The sequence below is a fragment of the Xyrauchen texanus genome, chromosome 48 (assembly GCF_025860055.1).
Source record: "Xyrauchen texanus isolate HMW12.3.18 chromosome 48, RBS_HiC_50CHRs, whole genome shotgun sequence".
NCBI lineage: Eukaryota > Metazoa > Chordata > Actinopteri > Cypriniformes > Catostomidae > Xyrauchen > Xyrauchen texanus.
Window position 1 is genome coordinate 2,065,158 of NC_068323.1, and position 20,365 is coordinate 2,085,522.

Below are 20,365 nucleotides of genomic sequence, written 5' to 3' on the forward strand. Positions count from 1 at the left end.
GTGTTTGTAATATTTGTTGGAGTTCGGTGTGTAAATTTGGCATTTCCACATCTTTTACATCTATGGGTGGTTGGGACGCATACACACTACAGCCTCGCGTGTGAGTCTCTGGGCTTAACCGGCGTAAACTAGTGTTTTTCCTTGATGCCTAAACGCAGCCAATCACCAGCACTTTTCGATTTGGGCACTGAAGTTGACTGATTTTGATAATCGATTAATCTAACAATTATTAGAATGATTAATCGACTAATCAGCGATTTATTGCGCCAATTAATCATTAGCTCTTAACCGATTATTCAGCTTGTGCCCCGAGTTAAAAGGTTGTATTAAACGTGCTTACTAACAATAAAGAGGACAAAATCATCTTTTAAAAATACCTCTAAATGACATTCACTGAATTAAAGTTTAATTCTGTAAAAAAAAAGAAAATTCACTGCAAAAAATCATATTGTTATCAAGTGTTTTTGTCTTGTTTATCATTTAAAATTGTCTAAAAATCCTTAAAACAAGAATCATTTACTTGAGAAGCAACATATAAGATATTAAGATTTGTTTTAAGAGAATGTATCTTAAATATACTGTAAGTGTATTTTATATATAAGTGTATTTTTTCTCTTGGTTATACTTCTGCGAGTGCAGTAAAGACAAAATATTCTTATATTCAAGATCTATTCTCTAAAAGTAAGTCTCGGTGAATGCATCTTTTTTTAAAGGATTTTTAGATATTTTAAAATATTTGTATTTTTAATATTATATTCAACATTCTCAGAATTAATTTTTTTGCTCTACAGTATGGCTGCTTAAGTAAATTACATTGTTTTAAATTAGCTTTAGATATTTATATTGGGAAAAAAGGCAAAACAAAAACAAAACAAACACTTATTTTGTTGCCGTGTATAATTGGGCGAAGACTCTCTTTTTCTTCATGATAAGAAATGCACAGAGACATATATTATGATTCAATAACTCATGAGCAATCACTTTATAATCTAGCTGCATTAACCTTGCACGCTTGAGGAATGAGTGTCCCAGTGACAGAACGCACCTAAGCCAGGAACAGTCTCAGTCTCTCTCCCCCTTTCATCGGGACACTTCATGAGACTCATAGAAGAGGTGCTGACCGCACAGAGAAATGCCAGTTTCTGAGTTTGTAGTTTGTATAGTTAGAGTTTGTATTTACATGATCTGCTTCTGTATTTTTTTACCTTTTAATAAAGCTATAACGCATTAAATATAAGCATATTTAAGATGTACCGCCGGGGTGTTTCCTTTAAAGACCTCCGGCTCCGCTTATTCCACAACGAGAGTGCTTCTGTATTTACTTATTGGATATTTTTGTATAATTCCTCAATACTTTGTGACCTACATCACCTGAAGCTGTTTGGAAAGTTTAGAGTTCATCTGGACTGTGATCTGGGTAATTCTTCCTCTCCTCAGTCAGGCATGAACTGCAGTGTTACGATAAATGAGATCAAACCTCTATTCGACAACAAAAAATTTTGTCTACAATTTTTTTTATTGTCGACGTTGTTAACGTCAACAACTTGTTAGCATAATCGGTGTAGAAATGTGCTTATAAACACACTCATTGATTCAGTGAGTTTCGGGCAGATCAATGTTTATTTGATCAATACAAGACAGGAGTATCTTGAAAACAATGTTTATTTTAGCAGTTCCATTTGGTAGCATTAGTAGCACAGAAATTATCCACTTTAGCTTTAAATTAAAACCATCTGTTTCTTATGTGTATGTAAGATTTATAGGTTTGTTGTTCTACCCTTTCCCCTTGCTTTGTTTTTAGGATCTCGAGAACAAAATAATCACATTTCTGAAGAATGAGCTGGAAAGGTTTAAGAAAATAATGAAAAAGGAAAACACCCAATACTTTGTGACAGATTTTAAGGAGGACCGATACAATATCAAAGAAGCGGCTCTTGATATCACACTCTACTTCCTGAGAAGTATGAAAGAAAATGAACTTGCTGATACTCTAGAAGGTATGTAGCTCATGACATTACTATCTGTCATATCATTACTTATAAAATGTTGGAGATAAAAGTAGTATCAATATCTCTGTTTACACTGTGTTGTTGATCTTGTGTTTGTGTGTTTAGATGAGCTGGTCTTCATTCATCAACGACAACTAAAATCAAACCTGATAAAAAAGTATCAATGTGTGCTTGAAGGAATTGCAAAGCATGGTGACTCCACACTTCTAAACAAGATCTACACAGATCTCTATATCACTCAGGGTAGTAGTGAACAGGTCAATACTGAACATGAGGTAAGACAGATGGAGAAAGCATCCAGGCAAACTGAATCACCAGAGATACAGATTAAGTGCACAAATCTGTTTAAACATCCTGGACAAGACAAGGAAATAAGAACTGTACTAACAAAAGGAGTTGCTGGTATCGGAAAATCCGTCTCTGTGCAAAAGTTTGTTCTGGACTGGGCCGAAGGTAAAGAAAATCAGGATATCAGCTTCATATTTCCTCTTCCTTTCCGAGAGATGAACTTGAAGGAGAATGATAGACAAAGTTTGATGGACCTTATCAGTCAGTTTTTCCCAGAGACAAAAGGTCTGAACCTCGCAAGAAATGATAAATTCAAAGTCCTTTTCGTCCTTGACGGATTGGATGAATGTCGACTTCCTCTGAAGTTTGAGGGTAATGAGACATGGCGTGATGTCACATCTCCGGCCCCTCTGGATGTTCTTCTAACCAATCTCATCAAGGGAAATCTGCTTCCTTCTGCTCACATCTGGATAACCACCAGACCAGCAGCAGCCAGTAAGATTCCTCCTGAGTTTACTAACCTGGTGGCAGAGGTACGAGGGTTCAGTGATGAACAAAAGGAGGAGTACTTCAAGAAAAGATTCACGGATGAGAATCTGGGCAACACAATCATTGATCACATTAAAACATCAAAGAGCCTGTTTATCATGTGCCACATCCCAGTCTTCTGCTGGATTTCAGCCACTGTGCTCCAGAATATTTTAGAGAAGAAAATAAATAATAAGAGCAATCAGACTGATGACACCCCCAAAACACTGCAGGAATCTGGTGCTGATGATGGAACTCCTAAGACTCTGACACAAATGTACACACACTTTTTCCGGTTTCAGATCCAGCAGAGTAGTCGAAAATATGACGGAAAATACTCCCCAGATATTTCCTGGAATAAAGAGGCGATCCTTTCTCTGGGAAAACTGGCATTTCAGCAGCTTGAAAGAAACAACCTGATTTTCTATGGTTCAGACCTGGAGGCCTGTGGTATTGACCTCTCCAAGGCATCAGTGTACTCTGGGATGTGTACTCAGATCTTTAAGGAGGAAACAGGGATTGTTCTTGGTACCATGTACTGCTTTGTTCACATGAGCATTCAAGAGTTTATTGCATCTCTTTATGCTCATCTGTTTCTAGACACCGACAAGAAAAATGCATTTTCCCAAGACGGTACAGAACAAGAACACAAAAATGAAACAATGATTGATTTGCTCAAGACTGCAGTGGACAAGGCACTCGCGAGTGACAATGGTCACCTGGACCTTTTCCTTCGCTTCCTTCTCGGTCTGTCTCTGGAGTCCAATCGGTCTCTCTTACGAGGTCTGTTGACACAACAAGACAGCAATGAGCAGAGCAAAAAGGAAATAGTTGAGTACATCAAGCAGAAATTTGAAGATAATGCATCTCCAGAGAGATCCATCAATCTGTTCTACTGTCTGAATGAACTGAATGACCAAACTCTGGTGAAGGAGATTCAAAATCACCTCAGAGAAGGAAGTCTCTCATCTGCTCACATTTCACCTGCTCAGTGGTCAGCTCTGGCCTTTGTGCTTCTGACATCAGAGGAGGAGCTGGAGGAGTTTGATCTTCAGAAATTCAAGAAATCGGACGAGTGTCTCTGTAGATTAGTGCAAGTTGTCAAAACTGCCAAAAGAGCTTTGTAAGTAATTTAATATTGAAGTCACATTTTTACAATCAACTGAATTTTTTTTTAATAATAATAATATATATATATATAGATAGATAGATAGATAGATAGATAGATAGATAGATAGATAGATAGATAGATAGATAGATAGTCCTCTATGGTTAATTGTTTCTTATAATTTACCAAATTAGTGTCTTTCATGTGACGAGTTATTAACTTTTGTAAATACAATATCTTTGTATTTAAAGGACACAATCTAGTGCAATTTAGATATAATACTACAAATCGCTTACATTTAGATTTATATGTATTGTGTATAAAAATTATGTCCTAAAGCAAAGAAGAGAAAGAGAAAATATGTACAGCATCACATTTAGATCATATTCTGCAAATTATAAAGGACAGTGGCCAAAAGTTAGTGACTCTCTAGTATGCGGTTTTCTTTCAAATGTGCTAAAAAAAAATGACACATACTGTTTTAACCCAACTTAAATGCTTGAATCATTATCCCTCAGGCTCTTTACCTCAAGATACTTTTGCAAACTACAGTCAAGTCTAGCTAAAATCCTCCTTTAATCAGAGAGACTATAAACAACTCTTTTTCTGATATCTAACTTGTTGTCAACCTTATTTTTTAATCTATTAAACTAGAAGAGCTGAGCATGCGGTCATCTGACCGTTGTGCTTTAAGAAAAAAAAAATCTTTGCACTCGATTTCCAGGGCCCTACTTTTAGATATTTGTGTTTTATCTCCCAAAAAGCTAGTTTAAAGGTATTTTGCTTCTAATTCTGTGAATTGACGGCCACGCCATGTTTATTTGTGCCGTTCAAGGCTGCAGTTCTCTTTTCTCCCAGCAAATGGCGCAGGGGCACACAGTAGTCCTACAATAAATATTTATTTCCCCTTCTGTCACTCTCTTGATGTTGTGTCGAAGGAAGTGACACAAGGGGTCTTCTCGGATGCCGAATCGTACTTCTGAACCTGAGAAAAGGCCAATGTCAAGTTGGCAGACAGAATTTGCATACCCCGCCGCGGACATACAATAGGGGAATATACATATAAAGGGAAGTGGGGCAGCGAATGCCAGTCAGAATTTTTCTTCGGAGCCGAATGGTTGTGCAACAAGCAGCTGAGCTTCACTCCTGTTCCACTCACCTCTATCAGCGAGAAGCATTGCTGTTGGATCCACACGGCGCATTTCCAGCAGCTCTCTCTGAACGCTGTGCAGTTCACGCCCCTGGGCGCTTCGACATCGCTTTCTTCCTGTTAAAAGAGTGTTCTCCTCCTAAATGAGTCTATTTTCTCTAAAAGAGTTTGAGTTCCCACTCATAAAAGAGCAATACACAGCAGGCGTTGAACTTCCTTTTCAGGACGCGTCTTTTTAAAGATGTCTTTCCGCCTCTGTGTAGTTCCTGGATGCGGTTGTTTTCTCTCCACTTCTGACGGTCATAAAAACTGCCTCACGTGCCTGGGCTGCGATCACACGCATGCAGCGTTTTATGAATGGTTCATGTTCTCAGTGCGAGAAGATAACCATGACAGCATTGCGGTCGCGGCTTTCTTTTGTCATGAGAGAAAGCCACTTCAGCCGCCCCCCTGTGTCATTCCATCTTCCCACGGGTTTGAGGTCGACCCAGCTGGCAATGAAGGCCATCTGGGGATGACGACGGGCTCGGTTTCGCCTGGTAAATCCCCACGAACCACCCGTGACAATTGCTTGCTTCTGTCCAAGCTCGGGATGAGTGCGGCTCACACCGAGGCCAGCCGGCATTCTCCCTATAGCTCCCGAAATTGGTTGACAAGATCGGCGCTGCATCGGAGAGCGTCACAGCGGGGTCTGATGCTGATGACCCGCCTGGGCTGCCACCTTCGGGTCTGCTCGCCCAGTCTGGCGGGCGATGGCCTCCCTCGTGTTCCAGGAGCACCACCTCTGGCTGAACACGGTCGAGATGTGCGGCGTTGACAAGTCACGATTTCTCAACGCCCCCGCCTCCCAGCTTGGCCTCTTCGGCCACACCGTTGGCGACTTCACCCAGCAGTTCTCGGTGGTGAGGAAGCAGGCGTGGAAATTTCTCACATCATGTGTGACGCCACCCAGTCAGCGTGCCCCACGCCCTCACTGCTCACCGAGGGTGTCCCCCTGCGACCAAACAACAACAGGCAGCTCCACAACCTGGGCCCAGCTCTCAGCCCCAACGTCGAGCACCTTTCAGGCGGTGTACTCCCCCTGTCTCCAGGACACCTTTGCGGACAAGAAAAGCTCCAAAGCGCTCGTGAGATGGAGACCGCAACGTCCCCCCGTGGAGGGCCGGGAAGAGAATCCTTTTTCGTGTTTTTCACCTGCCGCACCGCCTTCGGGCTGCTGTACCCACAGAGTGATTCCCTCACTCCCTAGGTCATCCAGCCGGTGCGAGCCGTTCTCCCAGCACCCCGGCCCTACAACTCTCCAGTTCCGGTTGCCCGGACGCAGCTCTCTCGCCTCCGGCCCTGCAACTGCTTTGAGTCTATTTCTCAGCGATTCAGTTCGCCCGGCTCCCGCCTCGTTTCAGTGGTATTTGCTCCACTCTAGTGCGCGGCCAACAAGCCAGTGCCTTATGAGCAGAGATTTCCACCCTGCTCCTCAAGGACACGATAGAGCCCGTCCCTCCAGCCGAGATGAAAAAGGGTTTCTACAGCCCTTACTTCATCGTACCCAAGATAAGTGGCGGGTTGCGACCAATCTTGGACTCGCGAGTTCTCAACCGGGCTTTGCACAAACTCCCTTTCAAAATGCTCACGCAGAAACAGATTCTCACCTGTGTTCGACAGCTTGATTGGTTTGCGGCGGTAGACCTGAAGGGCGCATACTTCCATGTCACCATTTTGCTGCGACACCGACCCTTCGTACAGTTTGCGTTCGACGGCCAGGAGTATCAGTACAAGATCCTCCCCTTCAGCCCGTCCCTGTCCCCTCGCATATTCACGAAGGTCGCAGAGGCCGCTCTTGCCCCTCCTAAGGGAAGTGGGCATCCGCATACTCAATTACCTTGACGAATGGCTCATCCTGGCTCACTCTCGAGAATTACTATGCACTCATAGGGACCAGGTGCCTAGGCACCTCAGCCGTTTAGGGCTTCAGGTCAACTGGGAAAAGAGTTAGACTCAGTTTCAATATCAGCGCGATTCACCAACAAGCGCGCCCAGTCAGTGCTCAGGTGCCTCGCTCACTTCAAGCCCGGCACAGCGGTTCCTCTGAAAAAAATTCCAGAGGCTCCTGGGGCATATGGCATCCTCAGCCGCGGTCACGTACATAAATCGCCAAGGCGGCATGCGCTCTCGTCATATGACAACTCTCTCGCCATCTCCTCCTTTGAAGTCACATCCCTGGCAACCGCAACACGACGGCGGACACGCTGTCTCGAAAGGTTTTGCCCAGCGGAGAGTGGAGGCTCCACCCCCAGGTGCTCCAGCTCATTTGGGACCATTTTGGCAAGGCACATGTAGACCTCTTTGCCTCCCAGGACAGCTCTCATTGCCAGCTCTGGTATACCCCGACAGATGCTCCCCTCGGGACAGACGAGCTGGCACACAGCTGGCCCTGGGGGCTGCGCAAGTACGCATTTACCCCCAGTGAGCCTTCTTGCATCGGTGCTGTGCAAGATCAGTGAGGACGAGGAACAGGTCATCTTGGTGGCCCCCTACTGGCCCACCCACACCCTCACGCTCCTCGCAACAGCCAGGCTACGTGCTACGTGCCCAAGGTTCCTACGACCCCTTTCAGGGACCAGGTCGTGGACCAGGTCGTGAACCAGCAAGCGCTGCCTCGGGAGGAGGCAGACCCAGCCCTTTCGTTGCTGTGTCTGGAGCGTGCTTTGCGTACCTATGTGGACTGCATGCTGAGCTTTAGATGTTCTGAGCAGCTCTTTGTCTGCTTTGGCGGATGGCGCAAAAGGAACGGCGTCTCCAAACAGAGGCTTGCCCACTGGGTCGTTGATGCTATTGCCTTAGCCTATCACGCCCAGGGCGTGCCCGCCCCCTGCAGGTCCAAGCACACTCTACTAGACGTGTGGCGTCCTCATGGGCACTGAGCCACGGCACCTCCCTAGCAGACATCTGCAGAGCAGCGGGCTGGGCAACACCCAATACCTTTGCCAGATTTTACAATCTAAGGGTTGAGTCTGTCTCGTCCCCTGTTTTGTCAGGTCCGAGTCGGTAGAACTCGGTAACGTGGCACAACCGACCGGGGGTTCCGCTTGCATCTTGCGCCCTTCACCAAAGTGATCCAGTGCGCCTTCTGTCCCAGGTCAGCCACTGAGCATCGCTGCCTGGATGTTTTTCCTCTCTAGCCTTCTGGCCTGAGAATTCAGAAGAACAACTCGCGGCTAGACCCAGTACGAGTCTCAGGGCTCTGTACTGGGGTCAGGCTCCACAGGCATAGTTCCCTCTTCAGGCTAACTCCCCGTGATGTATTTTCCACAGTACGGTCCCCCTGTCGGTGGACCTGCGTTTCCCTCAGGCAGCCCCGCTGCTGTGTCACTTCCTTCGACACAACGTCGAGATAGTGACAGAAGGGGAACGTCTTGGTTACTATTGTAACCTCCATTCCCCGAGGGAGGGAACAAGACGTTGTGTCCCTCCTGCCACGCCACTAGACCTAGCACTGTAAATGGCCATGGCCGTGCTTCATCCTTTTGGCTCCTCAGTGCAAAATCCTGACTGGCATTCGCTGCCCCGCTTCCCTTTGTACCCGTATGTCCGGGGCAGGCATGCAAATTCTGTCTGCAAACTTGACATTGGCCTTTTCTCGGGTCCAGAGGACAATTTGGCATCCGAGAAGACCCCTTGTGTCACTTCCTTCGACACAACGTCTCGTTCCCTCCCTCAGGGAATGGAGGTTACAATAGTAACCAAGACGGTATGTGTGTAGCATATATATATATATATATATATATATATATATATATATATATATATATATATATATATATATATATATATATATTCCTGTAAAGTGTATCATTTTATAACTAAATACAATATATATACATTGAAAATATAGAGACTAGGCCTATAGTCTATATATTAAAATAAAAACAAATCTTAAGATAAAATAAATGTATTTCAGTGCATGGTAAAAACCTTGGATATGTATGAAACACATATAGGCTACTATAGGTCTACTGTCTATATTTTTAATTGATATTGTATTTAGCTATAAGAAAACATTTTTTATCTGTAGCAGGGGTCAGGAACCTTTTTTCAATAAGGAACGCTCGTAGAAAATGCTCTTTTAACAGTTAAGATCAATAGTTATTGGGAAATGAGGCACAGAACTCTATGTGCATGTCTTGGAGAAGCATTTTTATTGCACTCAGAGCTCACTGCACACATCAAATCAGACGTGCATCTGTGGCACTATTATGATCTCTGTATCGAGAGCTATAAAGTAGCCACAGATTACCTGGAGCTCACTGTGTAATTGGGGCAGCAACACAGTGTGGCAAAACATATGAAAGTACACTGATGCGGAAGCTGGCCACAAATAATGCTGAGAAGTTCAAAATGACAGATGACAAACTAAAAGCATTTGTTGGAATCAGCTCAGTTCCTTGGGTCAAATTAACTCAGAGAGACTTTGTTGTGTCCACACTGTAAAAAAAATATATATATTTTTGGGGCGCCAAAAATATTCTGTGAAATAACGGAAAATAACTAACTCGTAAAAATACAGTAATTTTCCATAATTAAAATACAGTTTGTATTTAGTCAACCTTATCCTATTTTTTTTTTTTATTCAAGTTTTAGTTGACAAATCTGGGCATTTCAGTGAATGAAAACAGTTGACATTTTAGTCTTCATTTATTTTATAACATTTAGTCATATTGACATTTTTTTTTATTTTTAGCCATAAGAATGTTATTGATAAGCATTTGTCAATCTACAGTAGTCTATCCAAAACATATATATGTATATACCTATAAATACATACAGACACACACAAAGACAAAGACAAAGATCCCCAAAACACACACTCACACACACACACACACACACACATTTTGCTGTTGTTGAAACAAAATACATACTGAACACACATCCCTATCTAGGGAAAGATGACATTTAGCCACCAGCGGTTATCTGACAATGTTGTCATGCATCTGGTCGAGCCTTTCAACTGGCAAACAATCTTTTGGCGAACAAAACCACCATTGTTGGCACGATGAATAAAATCAGACAAGAGATGCCCACACGTTCACAGACTCAACTTTTGTAATCTGCCAGACATGTAAGCGACTTGTTCCTGCATTAGCATTCCATTATGTGTGTGTCGGAGAGGGGGTTGGGGTGTTGGGAATGAATATGGTGAAGTTACAAACTTCTCAACATTCACAGTTCAAATTACTGATTCAATAGCTTAGTTGGCAGTAAGCAGTCAAACATTAAAACATTCTCCTATAGCTTCTTTCACACCCTCACCATATTCAAACTAATAAACCACAAATCGAAATATGAGGTCATTTTGCAAATACTAAGCTGATAATTATGCGTACACATTTTAAATGTTAAAAATCACAAATGTATCCAATAAAAAGAATGTGGGTACGTGCGTCCATGCGCTGTCAAAGGAGTATGTTGAGAGCATATCACAAATGTGTTTGTATCATGGTAGGTTGGATCACACTGCACAAAAATGTCTCCCATCCGCTCGTCGATATTTAGACCTGTTTGCAAAACAGAAACTCTTTCACAACGTAATTTATGCCAAACGAGAACGAAATGATACAAAATATACTAGCATATCCTAAAATAAATCTGGATGTAAAGAATTACATTTATTCAATGACAATATTTTTTTAAAGACTGAAAATACATGAATGGTATTTTATTATTAATTGATTACAGTCAATGTAATGTCAGATTACACGCACATGTATGTGTAAAGAAAAATTGCAAGACAAAGCACGCCTTTGCTAAAAACCAATATAGATGATAATTCATTAATAATTCAAACAGATAACAGATAAAATGATATTGTATAAAACAGATCTAAGTTAACACAAATAAATGATAAGACATTGTGAAAGATTTCTCAGTGCTCAAGAAAAAACTTGCAGTGTCATACCAATTTTAAGACTAATCCATTGGCTATGTGCAAGAGGCTCGTCTAGGGATCATTATGTGTCAGTAGCAGTGTCCCAGTATGAAGACTAGGCGGTCATCTGACCTCTTAAATCGCACTATTGGTAGCTTACAGTGGCTCGGCGCTTCTAGTGTTAAACATGTTAATGAATCAGTAAATACTGATGTATGGGTCTTTAAGAGCTGTTGCAATGTCAGTTTATCCCACTTTCCTCAAAGTTTACGTACTGTTTGTGTAAAAAATAATATATTTAAAATATATTTTATATTTTCTACTTCTATTTAGCAAAATATTGTATATATTCAATGTAATAAAGTCTTTTGACTTTCCCTTGTAGGCTAAATGATTGTGACCTAACAGACAAAAGTTGTTCAGCACTGTCTACAGTTCTCGGATCAGATACCAATCTGAAAGAGCTGAACATGCACAATAATAATCTGCAGGATTCAGGAGTGAAGCAGCTTTGTACTGGACTGGAGAGTAAAAAATGTAAATTGGAGAAACTGAGGTAGGTTGTGTAACAAAAGGCAAAATGTAAATGTAAACAGCTAAAAATGTCAACCTAAACTTATGGTGTATTTGTGAAATTGTTTACAAAATTTGTGTAAATTAGCACTGCAACGGTATATGTATCCGTGACAAAACTAATATATTCAAGCATTTGGTTTGTACACACAATGACACAAATGGTTGCATACACATATTTGGCATATGTGCCATAAAAATATTTTGGAGCAAAACAGCATGGGATTGCATGGAACCTATATTAAGACTGATTATAGAGGTGTTTACAGATGAGTGGAAAATGGGAAACAGGAAATCTTTCACTGCCAATTGATTAGCCTGTGGAGTCAGAATTCATAACCCTCTTTTAACTTGGAGATCTAAATCTGCCAAATAACCTCCCCTCTATATGTTCCTCTTGGCATGACTCTTTTACGTGACTCCCTGTGTTTGAGGGACATGAAGATTTAGATGTGCTAAATGAAAGTCCCAGATGAGTGACATGTAAAATATAATCTGTCGAAATCTAGGATCTTTCCTCTTGAATGTAACCTTCCTTGGGCACCAAGTACATCAGATCTGCCATTGAGGATTCTGTTCCTGGACTGAATCAGCAGGAAACCCAGTTGAATCTCCAGCTGGGATGTTTGTGATACTGCATTTACCTTCAGCAACATGGTGATGCTGGTTTTGGGAGGGATTCATGAAAAGAGAGAGAGATCTGATAAGTTCAAAATTATGTGTGACAGGATTCATCTCTTGTAGAATGGACCTATATTACTTGCATAACTTTTGACTTTGTGAACGTTGTAACAGGGTCCTTAGTAGAAATCCAGAGCATGTCTCCAGGCTGGTAGAAAAGTGTACTTAAATGTGCGGACTCATGACAGTATGCTGAAGATATACAGTACATGAGTTCCCCTTCTGTCACTCCCTCATCATTGTGTTGAATATGTTGACACAAGGGGTTGCTCCTGGGAGCCCCAGACATCTCTGATCATTGAGAAAAGGCCAATGACAATTGGCGAGTGGAATTTGCATGCCACTTCCCTGGACATATGTGTATAAAAGGAGGGAAATGCAATACACTCATTCAGAATTATTCTTCGGAGATGAGCGGTTGTATTTACTGAGCTGAATTCCTCTGCCGGTCCATTAATCTCTTGCTCTGTGAGCTGTTGGCTTCTATGGCGCATTGCAGTGGTTCTCCTCCTGTCACACTGGTGTTGTGTTGAGAAACACCCCTGGGCACTTCAGCAGCAAAAAAGAGCACTTTTTCCAAAAGAGTATATTTTCCTCTAAAAGAGTGCCACAAATGAAAGCATCTTTTTCAAGATATCACTCCTGCAGGTGCACCAAGCCAAGGCACTCAGAGAGCTGGACGAGGGTAGTCCTGACACTCAGGTAGCTGGACGAGGGTTGGTCCCCCTCACACGGAGGGTGGGGCGTGTCTCGTGCTCCCCAAACTATCGCATGGCTGATCAGAACTGTCCGACTCGGCTATGCGATTATGTTTGCCAGGTGACCGCCCAGGTTCAACAGCGTCCGCTTCACCGCGGTGAATGCCGAGAACGCCTCCATCATACGGAAGGATAAGATAGAGCCTGTACCTCCAGCCGAGATGAAGAAGGGGTTTTACAGCCCCTAATTCATTGTACCCAAAAATTGTGGCGGATTGTGTCCAATCTTGGACCTGCGAGTTCTGAACAGGGCTTTGCACAGACTCCTGTTCAAGCTGCTGACAAAAAAAGGCATTTTAGGGAGCATTCAGCATCAGATTGTTCGCGGCGGTAGACCTGAAGGACATATTTCCATGTCTCGATGCTTCCTCGACACAGACCATTCCTCGAGTGCCTTCGAGGGCCGGGCATACCAGTACAAAGTCCTCCCCCTCCCACTCAGTCTGTCCCTGTCTCTTCACGAAGGATGCGGAGGCAGCCCTTGCCCCATTAAGAGAAGTGGGCATTTGCATCCTCAACTATCTCGACAACTGGCTAATTGTAGCTCAGTCACGGGACATGTTGTGTTCACACAGGGACCTGGTGCTCAAGCAGATTGGGGCTTCGGGTCAAATGGGAAAAGAGCAAACTCTCCCCGGTTCAGAGCAGATTGGGGCTTCGGGTCAAATGGGAAAAGAGCAAACTCTCCCCGGTTCAGAGCATCCAATGAGCCAATGATGGCTCGCCTCACCAACGAGCACGCCCAGTCAGTGCTGAACTTTCTGCATACGTTCAGACAGAACACAACAGTCCCACTGTAGTCCTTTCAGAAGCTCCTGGGGTTTATGGCATCTTCAGCGACTGTCACGCCGCTTGGGTTAATGCATATGAGACCGCTTCAGCACTGGCTTCGGACCCGAGTTGAGAGACGAGGTGCCACAGCACACACCGCACAGCACACACATCTCTCATATTCAGCCCTTGGTCCGAACTAGCTTACCTATGGGCAGGAGTTCCCCTAGGCCAGTTCTCCAACTCGCCTGCTCCTCTGGAGTCAGCAGCTGCTCAAGTCGTTGCGAGCCACTCATATCCCGGGCCACCTCAACAGCATGGCGGATGCGCTGTTGTGGCTGGTCACGCTCAGGGGAGAGTGTAGACTCCATCCTAAGGTGGTCCAGCTGATCTAGAGTTGATGGCCCACCCGTACTTGGTTCTCGGATCTCATTCTCCTCACGACAGCTCCCTCCTGGCGATTTCCTCTGAGGAAGGACCTTCTTTCTCAGGGAAGGGGCACCATCTGGCACCCACGACCAGACCTCTGGAATCTCAACAACTGGCCCTTGGATGGGATGTGGAAGACTTAAGTGGCCATGATCACTCAGGCCAGGGCTCCCTCGACGAGGCGCCTGTAAGACCTGAAGTGGCGTCTGTTCGCTAATTGGTGTTATTTCCACAGCAAAGACCCCCAGAGATGCGCAGTAGGAGTTGTGCTTTCCTTCCTGCAGGAGAGGTTGGAGGGGTGGCTGTTCCCCCCCACCTTGAAGGTGTTTGTGGTCAATATATCGGCACATCATGACGCAGTGGATGGGAAGTATTTGGGGAAGCACAAATTGATCCTCAGTTTCCTGAGAGGCATGAGGAGATTAACCCCCCATGTCGTGCCTTGTTCCCTTGTGGGATCTCTCTGTGGTCCTTCGGGGTCTACCTTATATGGCCCACAGCTGAACGATTTTGTTTCTTTTTGTGGAGAACAATAGAGAGAAGGCCGTGGCTGGGTCAGCCAGTCCTTAAATTTCTGAGCAGTCAGCTGTCCCCCAAGGTGCAGTTGACTGCTTGATGAGTTTGTTGGGGGTAGGATCGTGATGGCTTGGTGCGCTGGATACCATGCATATGGAGCTTTGCCCATCTCGCTCTGCCAGTCCGCGTAACTCTGTACAGTTTTTGTGCCATTTTCCATAGGGACCCCTAGTGTCAACTAATTCAACACAATGTCAAGTGAGTGACTGATGTAACCTCGTTGGAGAAATACAATTCTCAAGTAAACTATAAACATCAACAACAAAGCCTTTTATGGGGACTAACCTGCAAGCATTTGAGAATCAATCAGTTACTACTAGGAAGTTGTTGGACATGGGTAATTTTTTTATAGCAAGTTGTGATAAAGTTGATAGACAAATGACACCAAGGTAGCAGCGGTATGGGTAGAAAACTCTGGTGCCTGACATTTTCCACAGTATAAATGGAACATATTTATGTAATTTATTAATGCAACTTTATCCAGTACTTGAAAAGGAGTCTACCCAATGGATCATTCGATCTCAGCTGTATTTGGGAATGTGCAATTTTCCCTTTGCTTTAGGCTCACCTTTCAGCAGTGCTGCATTGGAGCAAAAACTCTGGATCTGTAGAAATTTGCAGGTCACAAATCTTTGAGACTCCTTGACATTGGTTAGAGGGGGCTGGGAACACTCTGGGAGGACTCCCCTCAATACCACCAGTGTCCAGCATCCACTTGGATGATGTGATGGCAGCCATAGTGCACACACCACTCTCAGTGAAGAAGACACAGAGTGATGTAGCCAGATCTTATAGGGATTATAAAAAATAAATAAATCTTTGATGTCCCCAGAATGTGTCTGTGAAGTTTCAGCTAAATACCCTACAGAACATTTATTATACCATTTTGAAAATGCCAATTTTTGGGTGGGAATAAAATTAAATTTGTGTGTGTGTCTTTAAATGCAAATGAGCTGGTGTTCTCCGCACTGTCTCCAGAATGGGACAGAGTTTTGACATCTCTGCTTCAGATAACTACAGTAGATATAAGCAAAATATTGCAAACATAGTGGAATTCAGAAAAATAGTGATGTTCAGCCCTATATGTTTGAACCAGAGTCAGAAACTGATGATGGAGAGACTTTGTCAGAAGTATCAACTTTGAGAATGAACCAGTATGTTTCCGAATGGTTATTTGATACATTTATTTATTTGTTGTTGAGTTTTTTTCAGCAGTTTTGCAATGATGGATGAGCAACACACACACAAATACTGTTACAGCGCAGTCTGGTGTAAAATTATTCGCGTAAATAATGCATTTAGGTAGATTGGAGACACATTGTACAGAATCTACAAACAGAATTTTCTGAAACTGAAATGAGGACTGGGTGTTTTTTTTTATCATTATAGGGTGGTTGTGTACACACACTGCCAACACACATTTATGATCAAACATCTTGTAAAAGTGCATTTTGCATAATAGGTCCCCTTTAAGTCTTTGGTCACAAGTCCAAGACAAGTGTTATTTATTTTATTTTTAAAATGTTTCCATGACTTGCGCCATGCTTCTCAATGGCCCTCGCAGCACTCTAATGTGAGATGTGAGGTTGAGAGCTTGCTGCTTTGTCCATTGTTCCGGGCTGCTAATGTTGTGGTTTTTGCCCCCTCTTATTGAAAAATCACTGTGAAATACTTGTAGTTTTTAAAGCCAGAAGTTAGACTTTATTATTGGACAATAAAGCCAAGTTGCCTGCAGAAACAACTGATGTGTCTTGAGTTTGTACTCGCTTACATAGCTCTAACAAGGTGTGGCTAAAGCCTTCCATACGTTTTGTTCTGTGTCTTCAGTCTGCTATTTTTAAGAAGGGAACATCTGGAACCTCTTTAAGGGGCTTATCCTATATTTTCTCTAGTGTCAAAACTTGAGACTCAACATTTCATTTTGAGGGGACTCTCTCCCACAGGCCTCTAAACACACACACACACACACACAAACACACACACACAGTAAAATACATGCTTGACCATCAGAAACAATTGTAGAATAAAATGGCTATACGTGATTAATTTATATTTTACTTTTTTGTTAAAAAAAAGACTCAGAAGATAATGAAAGAGAATCAGAGAAGGCTATCCCCCAGCTAGTTATGTGTTACCAATAAACATTTATGTTGGTTTTTTTTTAATAGAAAAACAAGCCATAAGTGCCAAGCCACTATGATAGACAAATAGAAGTTGCAGAATGGCAGCAATATAACTTGCCTTTATCAACACCAGAGCAGTATGTTGTCTCAGCACAGCTCAGTATTGAATCCCATAAATTAAGTTAATTAGATAAACAAGATCCAATATGGGATCCAGCTGTAGAAAATGACTTTGAAATGTCTGCCTTGTATAAATGGAATTATCAGTGAACACTGAACAGTTTTTTGAACCACCATCAAGACTTGTCTAATCAAGACCATTCTTTTTCACATTAGGAGAGTTTATTGTACATTTGCAAATCTCAGTCCAATAATTCAGTCTAGTAGTTTAGAATCACATGAAAACACTGAGAAGATTTTCTAACATCTCATTTTATTTTCAGCCTCAGTAAGTGTGAGATAACAGAGGAAAGCTGTTCAGCTCTAGCTACAGTTCTCAGTTCAGACTCCAGCAATCTCAGAGAGCTTGACCTGAGCAATAATAATCTGCAGGATTCAGGAGTGAAGCTGCTTTCTGATGGACTACAAAATAACTGTACACTGGAGATACTCAGGTGAGTGCCATTTGACAGGACATATTGCATTTTTCAGCAATGCCGATTCATTCAGTCGAAATTATAAATACAAAGTTCCCTGTATTTAGCTGTGCATAATTAATTTAATAAATGATGTGTAATGTATCTGAAGCCATTATTTGCTTGCAGAGCCCTAATTGCATTAAATGCAGTAATTCATCAATTTAACTGTCCTACATTACAACCCATAGTTTGTCTTTGGCTTACTTGTGTTGTATCTATTTATTTGAAAATGTTTGGTCAGTCTACCAGTTATTTTCTATTACAGTTCTCTGGTCGTCATGGTGCATGTAGGAGACATTTGTAGATATATGCTTGTTTGTATTTTATATATTGGGTTGTCACATTCAAGTCATTGACCATTTATTTGTATAGCACTTTTCACAACATAGTTTCAAAGCCGCTGTATAGGAAATTATGCTATAACAGAAAATAAATGCTATAACAGAAAATAATGTCTTAGTCATTATTATGCTATTTAATAAAAATATGATTGATGATTGTGCCTTAATTAATATTTTATTTAGACCCCCAGTGAGCAAGCCAAAGGCAAATTTAGCTAAGTTTCCATTCACTTTTTTTTGTGAAAATGCATAAAATTAAGTTAGCGTAAATTGCTACCTTCTGCTTGCTTCCATTCAAATGGACTTTTACCAATAAAATGGTGTGTCATGACATCATTCTTAAAAAAAAAAACACTTTGTCGCATGAGTTTTGATTTAGAACAAAATACATTTGCCCTGAGCCGTTTCCATACCAAATTTTGTGTACTTATATAGCAAATTGTAGCCAGCCTTTTGAGTACCAAATGTCCCCACATTTGTGTAAAATGTAGAGACTATTGAGACAATTTATTGAAATTGACCGGCTAACTGTTTAATTTCACATAATTGCAATAGTAAAAATATCAGAAGACAACGTGGCATTATATTCATGATGTTTGTCAGAGGGGAACTGGTCCCCACAGTGAGTCTGGTTTCTCCCAAGGTTATTTTTCTCCATTAACCAACATCTTATAAAGTTTAGTGTTCCTTGCCACAGTTGCCTTCAGCTGCTCACTGGGGTTATAAATACAATTATTCATTAATATTTAATTTTATACACAATTGACAATCATATTTAATCAAACTAAACAATGATCACTAAGATTTTATTGATTTTACAGTTAAATTTTCTGTTCATGCACAATTTTCTGTAAAGCTGCTTGGAAACGATGTTCACTGATGGTGTTGTGAAAAACACTATGCAAATAAAAATGGCGACTTAATGTAGAATTGAAGAAGTAGCATCTGGGATTATAAGAAGAAATTTATTGAAATACCTGGCAACATACAACAACTGGTGGCATTAGAGTGCCTGTAATCTTATATTACAGTCCTGAATTAAAATATGGACAACTTGTAACCCGTACACACACACACAAGATGAGACAGTCACAATGTAAGTCAAAACTGCTTTTATTAAATAAAGAGCAGGCGAAGGTACAGTAGGGAAAATCCAGAGGGTGAATGGTCGAGGAAAGCGTAGAGTCGAGAGCCGGGAATCAGGATAACAAAAGGGCAAATCTACAAATAGAGTGGTCACGGAAAGCAAGGGGGTCAAAGCCGGGGTAATCAGAATAAGAATAACAAGAGGGTCGAAGACGGGAAAACAGTTAACAACTAGGGAGCTGGCAAGCTAAGAGGTAACGAATCAGTAGGGAGGTCAAAACTAGACGAGACTAGCGGGGGGGGCAAAACTACATGAGACTAGCGGGGGTCAAGACACGGGAATCTAAATACAATAACCAACACCCGTGAGACGAAAGGGTAGTGATATATATAGGGGAAGGTGCAGGTGTAAACAATGAAAGGTGATGAGACGAGTGCAGGTGAAACTAATGTGCAGGAGTGCAGATGACGCGAGTGCAGGTGGTCATAATGTTCTGGGGGATTGGAAACGCGTGAGAAACTCGAGGAAGGGAGATTGCCTACGAGCATGTGAGCGAGTAGGAGCAAAGTGGGCGTGAGGGCTCGAGCGAGCAAAAAGAGCATGAAAAGCTTGAGGGGGCGGAGCGAGGGAGTGAGGTCGAGGGAGTGCGCGTGTGTGTGCTAGACGATGCGGGGAGAAGCAGAGGAGCGGGGTTCGTGACACAACTATATATATCACATTATGTCATTTTACTTGTCCCTGCAGAAAATATGTTGTAAAACACAGGGCTGCGGTGTCTGAACAACACGTAAAAATGAACACTCCTGTACACTTTGCCCAAATCAAAAATCACTTGTGTTCTTTTGTATTTTTCTATCCCCCAAAAAAGTGCTTTTTTCTTTTACATATGTAATTAAACACTCTATAGCATAAGTTGCTTGAAAAACACTGCATTATTCCATACATAACAGCCAGTGTAATCTGCTGACGTTTGTTTTTGGAGAGATTTTGGAATTAACATTAAAACTCTTTTCACCTCTTCAAAATAAAAAAATAAAAACTTTGAACGTAAAAACTCCGAAAACTGTTTCTTTGGATAACACTGACATGGCGCTCTTTTATAGGGAATTTTGGATAGAAGGGGCATATCTAATTATGTGATTAAGCCTGCTAGAAATTCCAGAACAGCTAGTGGCTTGCTACACCTATAATACTCACCAAGACCAGGAATTCTGCTAAATTAGAATATGTAGGAATGCAATTAGTTGCTAAAATTGGTGTAAGAGCTGTCCCTCATAGATAATCTTACACATATCATTGAGGAGTCAGTAGCGTTGTGTGTTTTATGTTGTAGAAGAACCGGCTTAATTATTTAGAAATTGGACTATGTTTATCACGTT

General features: G+C 42.1%; 1 protein-coding gene across 1 annotated transcript in view; it reads left to right on the plus strand.

The window, feature by feature from the left end:
• The window catches only part of LOC127639456 (uncharacterized), a 160,057-nt gene that overhangs the window by 35,092 nt on the left and 104,600 nt on the right, over positions 1 to 20,365 (plus strand). The window contains exons 8-11 of the mRNA XM_052121510.1: positions 1,802 to 1,997; positions 2,115 to 3,948; positions 11,395 to 11,565; positions 17,364 to 17,534. Coding sequence (XP_051977470.1) covers positions 1,802 to 1,997; positions 2,115 to 3,948; positions 11,395 to 11,565; positions 17,364 to 17,534 — 2,372 coding nt within the window. The remainder of the gene's footprint in view (positions 1 to 1,801; positions 1,998 to 2,114; positions 3,949 to 11,394; positions 11,566 to 17,363; positions 17,535 to 20,365) is intronic.